We start from the raw sequence: 15212 nt of genomic DNA, 5'->3' as shown, positions 1-15212 counted from the left end.
CAGTATACTCCGGGGTAATCGATTTTGAAATGTTTTGAACCTCACCTGCGAGATAGAGAGTGTTCCTCCTCAGAAAATAGCACTAAAAAATCTTTGACGTGGCTTTAAGTAAAGCTGGAGCAACTATTGCCCTTGCTACATCATTTGATGAAAACCATCCACCAGAAAACATTATTGATGGGTAAGTATTTTACGTTCGGTGAGGATCTTGCCAAACATTCTAAATTTCCAACGAGCAAAGTAAATTGATGTTTTGATAAGGACAATTAAGATATTTCAAGTCCACTTCCAATTTATCTGAAACCCATTAGCACTATGTTTTTTGGAATTGCTAAACTGGTAGACCATGACATAATCATTCTACATGTACTATCGTGAACATTTTTACGATAGTAGTTGTCATGGTAACCCGTGGCCATCTTGAATGTGCATGATCTGTTTATTCTTAAAAAGCAAGATTTAAGAAAAGAAAGGTATGAGGAGTAACGCAATATTTGCAGATGCTTGCTTTTATCTGTACTTGGTAATGTCACACAAAAGTTGAAAACTACGTTAGCACCCTGCAAACTCAAACTCCAGCATAGGGAAACAGAAAATGGTTTAAGTTAGCTGATAGTTAATGACAGGGTGAAATTTCTGCACAGCCCATATTACATTATGCATTCAGTTCTAGGATAGAGAAAAAAGTGACAAAAACAATAAATTGCCATTGGGAAAACAGATTTGTTTTACTTTAGTATGGGGCTTTGTGGAAATTTTACCAATGACAGAAAAAATTGGGGTCAAATCCAGGGAAAATTGGATCTTCTTTGAGTTAGATTATTTAATGGATTTGTACAAGTACAAGTACAGGTGCATAACAATAGGACATAAGTCCCCTACTTGGTTAATACACCCACACCCAACCCCATAAAAAATATCCCGGAAAGAAATATCCTGAAAAAAGATCCCTTCTCTGATCCTACTAAACTACAATTAAAATCATCTAAATCACACAAAACATTCTAAAGTATACAAATTAACAACTTAACTTAACAAGTACAGACAGAAGAAGTATTTACACAACACTTAGGACAAATTAATTTAAAAGAACGAAAATTGTCACTGTCAAAAGCATTCAAAAGTCTAGTAAAATAAAACGACTTGAGTTTACTTTTAAAAGAGCTTATAGTGTCTGAATCCTTGATATTTTTAGGTAAACTGTTCTATATCAAAGTTATTCTGTTGAAGAAAAAGTCTCGAAAGGAAGACGTACGATAGGCATTTAACTTTAAATACAGCCCTGATGAAGCACGACACGTGTTGCCCTTTAGAAAAGAAATATAATAACTAAATTCACGAGTGAAATCTATAAGCCCATGAAGGCACTTAAAAAAGAAAACTAAGTCAAGATATTCTAACCAGTAACTTAGCAATAATAACTTAAGCTTGATTAAACGAGCCTTACAACATAGGTTACTATTCCTCAAGATAAAATGAGTAGGTAAGCTCTCCTTTGTATGTTTTCAACAAGGATTAAATTGCTGGTACTTGACTGAGGGGCCCATAACTGAGAGCAAAAACAAAAATGAGAGTGCACTAAAGAGCAGTAAAGACGCAAAAGCACCGTACTACCAACAGTACCAGCACAGTTTCTTTTGAGAAAACCAAGCATCCTATTAGCTTTAGCTACAATCATGACTAAGTGATCTTTCCAAGAGGTGTCATTTGCAATCATAATACCTAGATCTTTTTTGGCTGTGACAACCTCCACATTAATACCATTTAAAACATAGCTGGGAGGAGGACTAAGGCGCTTCCTAGAAATTCTCAAATTGCTGCACTTAGTAGGCTGAAAAAACAACTCATTTCGCAAAGACCAATTTGAAAGCACGTCTAAATCCTGCTGCAGATGCAAGTAATCAGAATGGTGGTCAGTAACCTTGTAACATTTAGAGTCATCTGCAAACATAGCCATTGTTGCACTGGTAACAACATTAGGCATGTCATTAACAAATAGTAAGAACAGTATCGGTCCCAATTGTGACCCTTGCGGGACACCTGACCCTACATCAGTCCATCTAGAAGACATTCCATTTATCACCACTCTCTGACTCCTCCCAGTTAGATACGAGTGAAACCAAGTTAGTAAAGGGTCTTTGATTCCAAAGGTTGACAACTTGGACACCAGCTTAGCTCACTTAGTGAGGGGTTTGGGTTGACCTGGGTTCAATTTAATAGGATTCTACTTCATTATAGTACATTTCAGTGATAAATAAATGAAAAACTCTAAGGCAAAGGTTGGGGAATGATACATTTAAGATCACGAACCTTTAATCAGTCCATGGCTAAAAAGATTGTTTAGAATCAACTCAAGTTCCCATCTAGAAGTCTTACCACCAGAGTGAGAGGTCATGCAAAGCAGCTAAAATTATTTATAGTCATGCTCTTGCATTTTCAAACAATTAGGGTCTTTGTATTTCTGTGAGTCTCACATTTTATTATCTGCAACTCCTATTACTGCACCCTGATCGGCCAAACCAGAATTAATTGTTGTTTTATTTTGCTCCATAGAAGTCTTGATACTTTCTGGCCGACAACTGGAATGTTTCCTCAAGAATTCATTATTACTTTCAGTGCATTAATGAGCATTGGAAATATTAAATTCCTATCTTCAAATGGTGAGGATGATGGTGGAAGATCTTAAAATGATGTTTAGTGTAATGTAACATGGGCATTCTTAATTAAATGGTTTTTTAGTTTTTTTTTTCATAACAAAAAATAACTCTATGTAAGCAAGTGAAGCTTTATGTTGCTAGCACCAATCAGATCCCTGCATTAGGGTATGTACCTCAAGCAGATTGCCCCATAAGGGTATACATTTCATATCAATCAGATTACCACCTTAGGGTATGTATCTCACACAGTCATATCACAGCATTTGGATATCTTGTTCAAATCATAGCTTTTCTTGCAACTGATGTCATAGAATTAGGGGGATGTGCACAAAGAATGACATTAACCAAAGATATTGGACCCATTTGATTAGTGCAATGGTTTGTTGCCTTTGTGAGATCCTCATCAATAGCTTGAGATTTATCAAGATGCGAAAGGTTTCAATTTAACTTTTTTGCATCATTTTTAAGTTAAAATGTGTTTTTCCACTCCCTTACTTACAATGCACATGCCAAACACATACCATGAAAACAACATCCAAAGTCCAATCAGAACATGCCTGATCATTGCACTCCATGAACATTAAGCAGTGTTTCACATGCTTGAATTGTACTCCACCAATCAAATTCCATTTTGCCACATTAGACTTTGCTTCATCACTTGTCATTTCCTTGTAAAGAACCTGCCTTTTATCATGTATAGTAACCATATATTGTCCAACACCTCTGAAGAAATTTACATGAAATGAAATGCTCCCGATAGTGAATTTTCCATGCAACTCTCTTGTGTTTTTTCTTTTTCTATGAAAAAAATTGCTTTAAGCTACAGTTAGGTAACAACCAATCAAGGAGCCCTCTTTGAAATATTATCTTTTTTTCTTGTTCAATGTATCTTCACTCATTTGAGATCAAAATGTATCTTTGGTTAGGGTATATTGGAGATATATTTTTGAGGTAACTATCTGTAGACAAATAATTCTGATTTTCTCTCTGGTAGAGGAACAGCAATAAGCATAGTCCCTTTCACAACTGTTATTTGGTTTCATCATGCAACACACTCTCTCTTCAATGAGGAGTAGATGGTGTTGTGTGACAAGACCAAACAATGGGTGTGAAGGAGAAAACAGTAAGTGTGGCACCACTGCATTTTATTTTTGCTTAGAAGGATTTAGACCATAGAGACAATAGATCAAAAACTACGGTACCTGTGTGATTTTAGGTAAATTTTTTCTTTTCTTTCTCTTTTGGTGGAAGTAATGCAATATTTTCTTTCTTTTGAAAGTTTTTCCTTTTTACAAAAATGAAAACATTAGGTACACAAAGTGTCCCAAGTCAACCCAAAAAAAAAAACTCTTGCATGCTGTACATGCCTGTGTTTTATTACAGGAGCTACATCATTGTTTTTGCAACACATTGTGAAAAATTCAATTTATTTTTTTTTATTGTGATATATAAAAATTGAGAAAAGTCTTTGTGAGGAGTCAGGTACATGTGGGTTACCAACTCATTAGAAACCAGGAGCTTCAAGATTTTTAGCATATATGAATTTTTATTTGCAGTTAAAAGCCTCTGCATTGAGGAAAGAACAAAAAGAGAACCAGTAGACTTTGAACCTCTTGTGGACAAAGGTAAAAAGAAGCCATAGATATGTGATAGAAAATGTTGTTGTTCATCTTGGTTAGTGAGAGGTTAATGGATATCTAATTGTTTGTCTCACAATGTGAAGTAAGGCTACCATTTATAATGCAGTTAATAGCCTGACTTTACATCATGAGACAGTAAACATCTAGTATACACCTACAGTTAGGTTATTGCACAGCCCTTGGGGCTCCTCTGCCTTACAAAAATTTGAAAATATGTTCAGGACCTTTTACAGAAAAAAGATTAAAAATCCAATTGGAAATCAGACCCTGTGAGCAGGGCAACTGGGATACCTGGATGGTACTGGATCCTTGGGATCAGGTGTAGTGATACTACGGGTGTCGGACTAGTATACTAAATCACATTGAATAGATTTTCTATGGGCTTCCTTATTAGCTTGGACTTGGGATATAATCTTATCTTTGTCTGCAGGATCCAGTGTCTTATACCATTCTGCTCTACCAGACAAAAGTTTTTCTTTTTCTTCAGGATTCAATGACTTATACCATTCTGCTCTTTTTTGTTTTTGTGCAGAATTTAGCAAGTTAAACCATTTGCTCTCTTTTGTTTTTGTGCAGTATCCAGTGATTTATACCAAATTGCTCTGCAAGACAAAAGATTTTGTTTTTCTGCAGAACAAAGTGATTTATTCCAATCTGCTGATTCAGACAAAAGCTTTTCTTTTCCTTTGGGATTCAGTGATTTATACCAATCAGCTCTGTGAGATAAAAGCTTTTCTTTTTCTGCAAGGTCTAGTGACTTGTACCATATTGCTTTATCAGACAAAACTATTTTTTTCATGGCAGGTTCCATTTGTGCATAGCTTTCTTGTTTCCTTTTTTCATGTAGTTCTTTCCTATGAGACTTATGTCTTGCCATTACCCTTTGTCTTCCAGCATTTTACAAATTGGTTGAACAACATATAAATTTGATACAAATTCTACATCTTTACTCTGGAATTGTTTTTTAACAATATCCACTGACTGAATAAGAAAATCTATGTCATTCATTTTTTCAAATAATTTATATCAAGTGTGCCATTAGGACTGAATCTTATAATATAGTACTTAACACTTTTTGCTTTGTTTTTATATTATTGTGCTGAAAAATACATCTGAAGCAATTAAATTTGAAATCCACATTACAAACCTAGTATTATCCTTAGTATTATCTGTGATTAACTTTTGAAGCAAAATTTTGCTACCTTGCTTCTCCAAATTAAAGGCAATATCATCATATATTTGAAGTGTTCTTGGGAAATTGTTGATAGTCAGTGGATGGTTATCACCATTGGGTTTTTCTTTGTAAAACTTGTTTGCATGGTCAGTGATTCTACTTAGGGTCTGTGAATTCCAATACCCACTGTATTTGATAATGGAAAAACAACATCAATCATCAAGATAACACACGTGATCAGCATGGGAACACCTTCACCCTCATTGGATCACAGTTAGTTGTCATGGTGTTCAGGGCCCAATGATTACTGGGTACTATTGTGCAATTTTTCCATTTTGTGGCAGAGGAAAAAAAAAAAATGACAAAAAATCAAAAAGGCATTTTATGACTGGGCTACCACAGGTATCCCAGTAAAAATGATGAATATGATAACAAAATAATTAAAACGAGTTTAAGGACAGACATTCGGTCAAATAATCCTCTGATTTTGATCACTGACAGCACAGTACAGTGCACATTGATATGTCCAAGGCCTGAGTGATTGCAGAGTGTGGTTGAGTGTAGAGTTTAAGACCGACAAATTCTATGAAACATACATGCAATTTATTAATAATGTGTAATTGTTATCTGTGACAGAGTATGAACATTTAGAGGGTCAGATGCAGAGAGATGAGATCAAGGTAAGTATCTGGAGTTTAGCAAATTGAATCATGCTTCAATGGTGATTCAGATCTAAAATATATGTATCTAGCATTCTGAACCATGTGTTTGTTCTGATGGAACGATTTGCACTTTCAGTTGAAGTTTCCCAACCCATCCAGGTAAGGGTTAAATGCCCCCCTCCCATATGGATGAAATGCAGTGGGTTCCTCGGGGGGGGGGGGGGGGGGGGGGGGGAGAATTGGAATTGTTGAAACTTAGAATTGATCAGTGTATAAAAATACAAATATTCAGTCCTAATTGTGAATGTTGTGCTGTTACATTTTAATATTATTTGTATGTTTTCTCCTTTGTAGATTCCTGTTACATCAGCATGTCATCTGAGATTTCTTATCAAAAGTGGATTTGACCATTTTGTTTCCATTCATAATGTTAGTGTTGATGGCACAGCAGTGCACTGAACTACAGTCTCTTCATTCAGACAAGTTGGGAATATAAGTACATACCTGTACATGAATGAAGCAAATAATTATAGTTATCTCTTAGCAGAAGGGTGTTGACTTCTGGTTACAGTTCTATATGGGTGTAATGTAAAACCTTGTGGTTGTTGTCACTGTCCTCTTAGAGAACTTTGTTTAACACTAAGTAGTAAGTGTAGGTCCCCTCTGGAACCCCCTTTCCCCCCCCCCCCCCCCCACTTGACAAAAATAAAAGTTTCTTCATTTTTTTATTATTATCATTGAGAACTTTTAGTATGTTATATTTTCCCCATGTATAGAGAAATGATTAAGTTATTAGACAATATTACTGTGACCTTCATCCTGACGATTCCTTACAGCAATTCAGATATTTATGTAAGCGGATTAAAAAAAACAGACCAAGAAAAAAAAGGCAAAAAAAGAAAATGAAATAGTAAACCCTTTTTCTTGGACAACGTAGTTGTAATAATTGTGTCCACTTTAGGGCAAAAGGAACACTTTTGTAAAGTTATTTATTATTAAAGAGAAAGTTGAAGCAAAGAGAACTGTCACTATGGGAAACAGATCCAGTGACAGTCCCACAGCAAAGGGCCAAACTCTGAAAGTCAGTTATTTTCGGCTCATCAAAGGAGTTGGTTAAAAGTTCCACACTCTACCATGAATGTAACAGCAAGTGCATTCGTGGTTCTAAAAGCACAACGCGCAGTGCATTCCTCGCTCTAAAAAGCTCCGCGCGAAGGGCGCAATCAACAAGAGTATTCCTCATTCTACAAAAAAAAACCTTCACGAAGTGCTCAAAGAACAAAAATTTCCTCGTTCTCAGAGCACCGCGCGGGAGGGCCGGGAGGAACAAATTAACTTAATTCCTACCTTTTTTGGCGGCATTCGTAAAGAATTTCATTTTAAAAAGAAATTTGTCATCCACAATTTGTTATAGATTGAAATTTCTATGCACATTTAAAGAGTAATGGTGGATTTATTGGGATGAAAACGCAACTTTGTTTAAGGAAAAGGATGGACAGTTTTATTGTTATCAAATAACAATCAAAAGTAAGGTGAACTCTGTTTCTAAAACGACGCACGTGTCGGAACACAGAATACACGCAACGTGAGCCGAGAAAAAAAAAGGAAAAAAAGGAGTCCAAAAATTGTTGTCCAAGAATGCCTTAGTCTTCCACCTTGGAGGGTGCCTTGTGTGCCTAAAAATTGAAGTTCAGTGCCTTCAGCAGCTTTTTGGCCACAAAGATCAACAAAGAACAACGGCCATGCCAAACAATCTTTTTAAAGACACGCCTTCAATGGTAGGTAAACACAACTGACATGCATGAGTGACGCATGTCAAGCGTTAAGGTAAGATTGTCAATTAGCTTTTCACTACATGCAGACAGCTTATTTTAGGCAGCTTTGAAAACTTCTGTACCTCCGCTTTCAAAGAAAGACATTTTCCATGAAATTTAAACATTAAAAATATAAGCTACCAGCAACAGATTTTTCCATTGCTAGTGTTTCATAAGATCAGATTTTCATCACGTTTTTTTACATTTGAAAGGATTAGTGTATTTTAATCATTACAATATAGTGAAATCCCCATTTTAAGACACGTGTAGTAATCATATGTACGAAGAAGACGGAAAATAAATATAACATAGTCCAGGAAAGTGTTCTTGTGTGGAATGAAGTTTCAAACTAATTTAAATTAAGTTGACTTAATGATTCAGATTTTGGTTAAGGAAATGTGTAGTACCTATTTTCAAGGATGAAAAAGCAATGCCATTTACAAACTTTAAAATAGCAAATTCTAGAAACTAAAGATGGAATATTAAAAAAAACTGCTGAAGTATGGCATACCTATTCACTGCGATTTTAATCATTAGCTGGCACACGTAGATGTAAAAGAGGCTTTGTAAAAATACCTGGGCAATAAAATTAAAGATTCAGGAGAAGCACATGACATTAACTAGTTTACTGGTCTGCGCACCTGAACTCAATCTGGAAAAAGAAATCTGCAACACTTCTTATCTTCTCACACGTAAATTTCATTATTTGCGCGCAGGTTAGAGAGGAAATTCCAAGAATGGATACATGTTACCTAGGGAGAAACCACATTACAATTAAATAAAGCAGAAGCATATTTTCCACATGTCTATGCTTCTGTATACAAACAAAAAGGAATTTTTTGTGCAATTACCCACATCTTTAAACCGGGTGCAGTCTACGGTCGTGAAGCAATTTTATTCTAACCTTCCCCCATGAAAGGTGCCTTGTGTATCAAATGCATCAATTCAGTACCTCCAGAGTCATAAGCCGGGTTTTTGGGGCTACAAAGTAATCAAATAATGAACGAGTTATGCCGGGCCATTTTATCGAGAATCAGCATTTAATTAAATGTAGTTTCCTAAAATCGTATGGAAATTTTTAAAATATGCTTCACTTGTGCTACATATACGGATTTATCATTCTTAATTACTGATTAAATTCCGAGGGTGTAACTTAATTAATTCAAAAGAAAGTATCCAAGCAGATTACAGAGATGGTTCACGAATTGTAAACTAATAATTTGTTAACAAAACATTCCGCAATGTGCTTTAATGATAGTACCGATATAAAGTTATCGTTCCTAATCACTCACCAAATTCCGAGATTGTAACTCAATGAATTCAACAGAAAATATCCAGGACGCTTTCAGAGAGGGTGAAAAGCTGCATCCTGCCACCAAAGGTACCCTTTGTTGGCCATAACTAGTCGGCATAAGGAATGTCCACAGACCTCGACAAGGTTTCAGCAGTGAAGTCCTAGTCGCCACCAAGCCGTACTGTTTCCCAGCTGAATGTTTTTCTGAGAACATTAGGTTACAATAGAAAGTTCATACCAGATTTTGCTACACTTGAAACCCCTCTCTTCCAGCTTGAGAAGAAGGGACGTAATTTCTGGGGTCCACTGACTATAAAAATCTTTTACGATACTCTGAAAAAAGTCCTCTGGGAAGGTCCAGTACTAGCATTCCCAAGATTTGACCTTCCATTCTTACTATTTAACAAATAGATTCCAAGTTGCCGTGCGTCTGTTCAGTAATAGATCACAGATGACGTCAAAATGTGGTAAGAACAAAAAAGTGGCACACGAGGCGCAGCCGAGTGTGTCACTGATGTTCTTACCACATTTTGACGTCATCTGTGATCTATTACTGAACAGACGCACGGCAACTTGGAATCTATTTGTTCTATATAATAAAGAATTTAATGATGACGTCAGTTTAATGTTTTAGTGATGACGTCATCTATACGTCTGTCCTCCAATAGATCATAAGTGAGAACTAATCAAAACGCATGCATAACTGAGCTTATTATATAATAACTGACCCTAGTACAACTTGTGTCGCTGCTGCGTTGTCTTAATTGCAAAAGGACGAGCAACGCCGAATAGCATATGCCGCTGAAGCTATGAGGAAGTCACAAGACAGAGTTTTGTAATGGCGATGGTTTGATGAAAAGACAGTACACGTGAGCCTACAGTTGAGGGTCTCACAGTATTTGAAGGGAGATCTGCTGAAGGAGCTAAATAACGAGTGCCGACACTCGTCAGTGCATAAGGTTAGGGACGCTTTTACTGCTCGGTATATTCTGTACGGATGATGAACTGTACAACGTGTCACCCAAGTGGCACCAGAAATGAGCCAATTCCTCGACCGAGGGCAATCTGTCGTGGACAATTTTAAATGCCGCTTTGGTTATCCTCGTCGAGTGCTTCGCGACAAAAGTCGAAATTTTTAGTCTCGGAATTTTCGTTGGTTACACAGCTTGATTGAGCCCTGAACTACTTATCCGTACGGTTGCCGATGTTATTTCCAAGATTGCGGAAGAGTGGAAAGAATGGGGCCAGTTTCTGAACAAGAACGAAGTAACTACTGCTACTAAAAGTCGTTCATGAAGCCTATGATAGTAAAAATGTTTCTATTCTGAACTGAACTATCTCAGCTTATTTTCAAGTGCAAATCAACATTAATGTCTACGTCTTAACGAAAGTGGAGACAATTAAATCTAATTTTCTAATTTTAACGATTATTAACTGTTGAGGGATCCGAAACCATGCCTTAGCAATTACAAAGACATCTAGAGTCTGGCGGTCTGCAGACAATGCAGAGCCACTGGCCCTCCGGGGCAGTCTTAAATCCCTCGCAGCTTATGTGCAACCATTCCTCGCACAACTCGCGTTGTACCATGTCGTCCCAACACTCGGACATTGAACAATAACAAAATATATTCGTGTCACAAGATTGTTTCTCATTAAATTTAGCTACGTTCGACTATTGCGGAAAAGGTTCAAAAACGACCTTTCTCGAAACATTAAACTAAATGCTTGCGCATATTCCCTTGGACAAAAGAAACATCCGACGGGTTATTTCCAGCTGCCAGTTCGTATGCATTGGGGATACGCATATTTGCAATTAAAAACATACTTTAGTACGCACTGGAACGTAAGGTATTATCTATTTCTATTAGAATGTTAAGGATGACGTTTTCACTCAGTTTCGTTGGGAGTCCAAATCCTAGCAGATTTGGACGGGGGGAAGGGGTCCATATCCGTTAGGACACCGAACCTACATCGGAATAACCTACTGATTACTCTTCTTTTGTCAAGAACAGCGTGAAGGGACTGGTGGAGGGAAATCGAGAGACTAACCTCCGAAGGATGTCTACGCAGACACACTGCGACGCTGGTATCGATATCACTCGAAGTCTTCTATATCAAATATGGGTATTACGTCAAAGTGTGAGCTGCATGAGGCAGTCAACATCAACAAACCCGTAAAATGAACTCGGAGTTAATTAGAAAAAAAATTACGAAAGAGCTGTTCAAATATTCCTTTAAAAGAAAATTGCGTCGTATCTGAGATACAACATTAGGAGTTTTTCTTTCTCCTGTGTATATCTGGGTAATACAACATTGTGAATAATGCCATAAGGTAAGCCACTACTCTTTTATTGCAGATATTATATAGAGTGTTTTACAAAATTTTAAATATAGCTTAGTGTGTTTCGATAATGTACAGAAATAAACGCTCATCCTTGCTCTAGCGACATTTCCACTTTGAAGTAAGCGGTTCATTTCATCATAGCAAAGGTCTGTCTATCAGCCAAAACCCCTCTGAATAGCGCTCTCTGTTTCTTGTACGAGTCGAAAATATTGAGAAAATAACTTGATTAATTTGATTTTAGAATCACTCTATTGGAGATGGTTCTCTCCGTTTATGAAAAAGCATTTAACAATAACAGCAAGAAGGTTAGAGTAAACATACCGATAGCAATGCGCTTTTTTTTTTTTCTGATACCAATGACACAAATTTAAGCAATTTACGATCCATGTAACACCACGTTACTAGACATGTCACCAATCTCGTCGATAAAAGACACGCTACTGAAAGGTCCTTGACTAAATCAACACTAAACTACTAAATATCTTACCAGGTCTATATCACCAGCAGAGGACACTTCAATCGCATGATTGCTAACAACTAGTCGTATTGTTTCACCAGTAAACAGTGGCAAACAATTTGTCCAGTACAGAAATCTAAATAGACGAGCTGCTTTCTCATTTATAACCTCCTTTTTTAAAAAAAAAGGACTTACTCAGCTAAATCGAGTTATTATCAATTGCAACTTACGAAAAAACTGACTTAAAGGTACCTCATCAAGGAAACAGTTTTGATTTACTATAACACAATAAGGCCCTTAAATTATCACCGTTATCACGAGTACACATTTTCTTCTGATACTTGATGCACTACAAAGTTACCGAAATTTACTATAACTGCTTGGTTCCTAAGCAACATTCAAAATGACACTGTCTAACGACGGTCGCTGGCCCATTTCCCTAATCTCTTTGCCGCAGCGTTCCTTAGAGGTCGTGCACTTGGTTCAGCATCTTCACCTCCGAGATCTTCAACCTTGGAGTATTTGGTCGTGTCATAAGATCCCATGTCGAGCAGCTGCAGATATGTCTGAAGGGAAAAGCAATAAAAGAGGATTTTCATGATCGTCACAATGTTTTCTAACGTCAAGTAAAGAAGAAAATTATAATGACTACTTCAAAGCAAAGAAATGGTCCTCGCTTTAAAGGCACAGAGTAATGCGTTTCTTAGGCAGGTTGGTTGGTGAGTAGGAAGTTATGAATTTAGATGAGTAATTTGGTATTTTAAACTGAGTTGATAACGTAAATTGGCCAACGTAAAGAGTCTAAAAGCTGACGTTTCGAGCGTTAGAACTTTGCCATTCGCTCTGACGAAGGGTTAACGCTCGAAACGTCGGCTTTTAAAATCTTTACGGTGGCCAATTTACGTTATCAACTCCGTTGAAAATACCAAATTACCCTGTTATACTCTCCCATCACCTTTATTATGAATGTAGATGCTCAGGCAGTCGGGAGGGCTAAGCAGCGGGAAGGGCGGAAGGAATGGTGATAGATGGGTTCTTGGACATGGGACATCTTGGCGCGTTTTATGTTTAAATGTGTTAAAACTTAAAAAACATCGATAAGCTGGGGCAAATAGTAAGAAACGTAACTACAGGCAGGAGCCGTCAAAATGAAATCTCAAGGCACTGAATTCCCGCAGGCGGCCGCAGCCGTAGTTAGAAGAAACTAATACAATCCTAAATAACTTCCATTAATCTGCTGAAACCAACTTTGAAAGAGTAGTGGTCTATGAAGTAATTTTGAAGGAATAATAATCTTAGAGGCCTACAAGAACGTCAAGGACTTGTTCAAATCGTGCTACAAACCTCTTCACGAAGGTAGGTATCCATTCTTATTACGAAGGTTTTCAAAGGGAGGACGAAAGTCGGGGTCAAAATTCCAGCACCTTTTGCATTATAGCATACCTGGAATAAAGGAATGATGGTCAATACTGGACTGTGGTTTATGTAATATGTGATAAAAATGAACCATTACAGAAATCTTAAGAGAGCCCTGGGCAAATAATGGCTAAATGATGAGAAATGTCTGGCTGTAATAGCTGCAAATTCATCTTTTCAAAATTCTTGAGTGAAAAGACAACTTTTAACTGAACAAACTGGTGACCACTGTTAACTTTGTTTCATTTAGCAGAGCTCAGTCACGAAAGAAGAAATCAGATTAGACAAGAGAATGTGTTTTTCATCGGGGTTAGGGGGATTGGGCGATTTAAAATGGAACATGGCAACTTGAAAGGCAAGACTCACAGTTTATCATCAACATGATCGGGCTTTGGAAGTTTGTATCCATGTGTGACTCGTGCAACCACATTCCCTTCTGACCATCCCTCATATGGAATTCTGCCTGCGGAGAAATAAACAATGTGGCCGTGATACCGAAATTTCGTTTGAAATCGTTGAGATTTAAATTAGAGAGATCCACTTTCTAGTGCTTGACCGCAGCATTCGAAACATGATGTTTCCTAGCGTGATGTTTTCTGTAATTGATTACCGCTTTTCTGCCAAGTAATTTGAAAGGTTTTTTCATTTAAAGTAGAACACAAAATGCTACTCGTCTTAAGTGATAGTCAGGGCGAGGAAAGTCCTGAAACAACGGTTCTCAGTTACGGAGAATGAAACTTCGACAAGCTGAGCAATTTCATCATTAGCGTAAACTTTGGCACAACAAGTTTTTTCTGCCACAGCTCATCAAACTAACGTCTGCCAATTGGGTCCTGAAGGCATTGACATTGTTGACGAGTTTCCAGAAACGATACCTACAACATTTCCACACATGGGAAGTATAATATTTGTTTGACTTACCAAGGTAACTAATCTCATACAGAACGATTCCGTAAGACCACCTGAAAAAATTTCGAAAAAGTATTGCCGAGATATTCTCTAAGTTGAGCTTGTAAAGACAAAAACCAAAGAGATAGCCTGCTCAGTGCAAAATATACATCATACATACACGTCACTCAAGGTGGAAAGTCCAGCGAAATTTCCCAACAAAATCTCTGGTGGCAGTCCATTTTATTGGCAAACGGCCCTGCAACGCCAGTTTTGTTTAAAAATAAGTTGTTTTAATACTGGTGAGCTAACAGAGGACATGCTGCAAACGTTGAGGTTGTTGATGCCCCTCTTCCGCGACTTATGGAGTGTCAAAATTTAGCAAATGTCATAAATTTAGATGATTAAGTCAACTAACTCAATTGTATTCTGTGGCATGGCAGAACGTGGAGCTATCCTCAGTTAGCAGTCAAGGTGAATTTTAGAGGAGTTAGGCTAACCTTAAGAATCTGTTTGCAAGCCACTAACAAAAAAGATAAAGCAAAGACGATCTTCTACCTTTTTGGCATTTCCATGACCATATTAAAGTTTTGATATGCCATGCCAAAGTCGGTCACTTTACACACATAGTTGTTATCAAGGAGGACGTTTCGAGCTGCCAGGTCACGATGGATTATCTACCGAAAGACAAAGATCCAAAATGTACACTGGCTAACAAATGCATGGCTTTTGTGAGACCTACCATGATCAGAGGGAAGATTATACAGACGTTTGCATGGGCTGTAAAACCTCTTGTTCCTAAGGTGTTCATTACAGACCAAACATGTACCAAAATGACTGCAACAGTAGGTGACCCACTGACAACA

General features: G+C 37.3%; 2 protein-coding genes across 2 annotated transcripts in view; both read left to right on the top strand.

Annotated features, from left to right (window-relative positions):
• The first annotated feature begins 25 nt into the window (after window positions 1-25).
• On the top strand, window positions 26-6676 carry LOC136276908 (intraflagellar transport protein 25 homolog). The gene is made up of 5 exons (XM_066159636.1): window positions 26-181; window positions 2554-2660; window positions 4214-4282; window positions 6108-6151; window positions 6488-6676. The coding sequence occupies exons 2-5, from the start codon at window positions 2585-2587 to the stop codon at window positions 6590-6592; spliced, it is 294 nt and encodes a 97-aa protein (XP_066015733.1). The 5' UTR covers window positions 26-181; window positions 2554-2584; the 3' UTR covers window positions 6593-6676.
• Window positions 6677-15014: 8338 nt separating this feature from the next.
• The window catches only part of LOC131783352 (intraflagellar transport protein 25 homolog), an 11518-nt gene continuing 11320 nt past the window's right edge, over window positions 15015-15212 (top strand). Inside the window, exon 1 of the mRNA XM_066158859.1 lies at window positions 15015-15195. Coding sequence (XP_066014956.1) covers window positions 15015-15195 — 181 coding nt within the window. The remainder of the gene's footprint in view (window positions 15196-15212) is intronic.

The sequence above is a fragment of the Pocillopora verrucosa genome, chromosome 12 (assembly GCF_036669915.1).
Source record: "Pocillopora verrucosa isolate sample1 chromosome 12, ASM3666991v2, whole genome shotgun sequence".
In the NCBI taxonomy this organism is placed as follows: Eukaryota; Metazoa; Cnidaria; class Anthozoa; order Scleractinia; family Pocilloporidae; genus Pocillopora; species Pocillopora verrucosa.
The sequence above is the reverse complement of the archived record's forward strand: the minus strand, read 5'-3'. Positions and strand labels throughout refer to the sequence as shown.

Bases quoted from the DNA above. Each gene is read 5' to 3' on its own strand.
- LOC136276908 (XM_066159636.1), top strand. From the start codon at position 2,585: ATGTTTCCTCAAGAATTCATTATTACTTTCAGTGCATTAATGAGCATT. The intron at 4,283-6,107 runs GTAAAAAGAAGC...TATCTGTGACAG, and splicing joins TGAACCTCTTGTGGACAAAG to AGTATGAACATTTAGAGGGT. The intron at 6,152-6,487 runs GTAAGTATCTGG...TCTCCTTTGTAG, and splicing joins TGCAGAGAGATGAGATCAAG to ATTCCTGTTACATCAGCATG.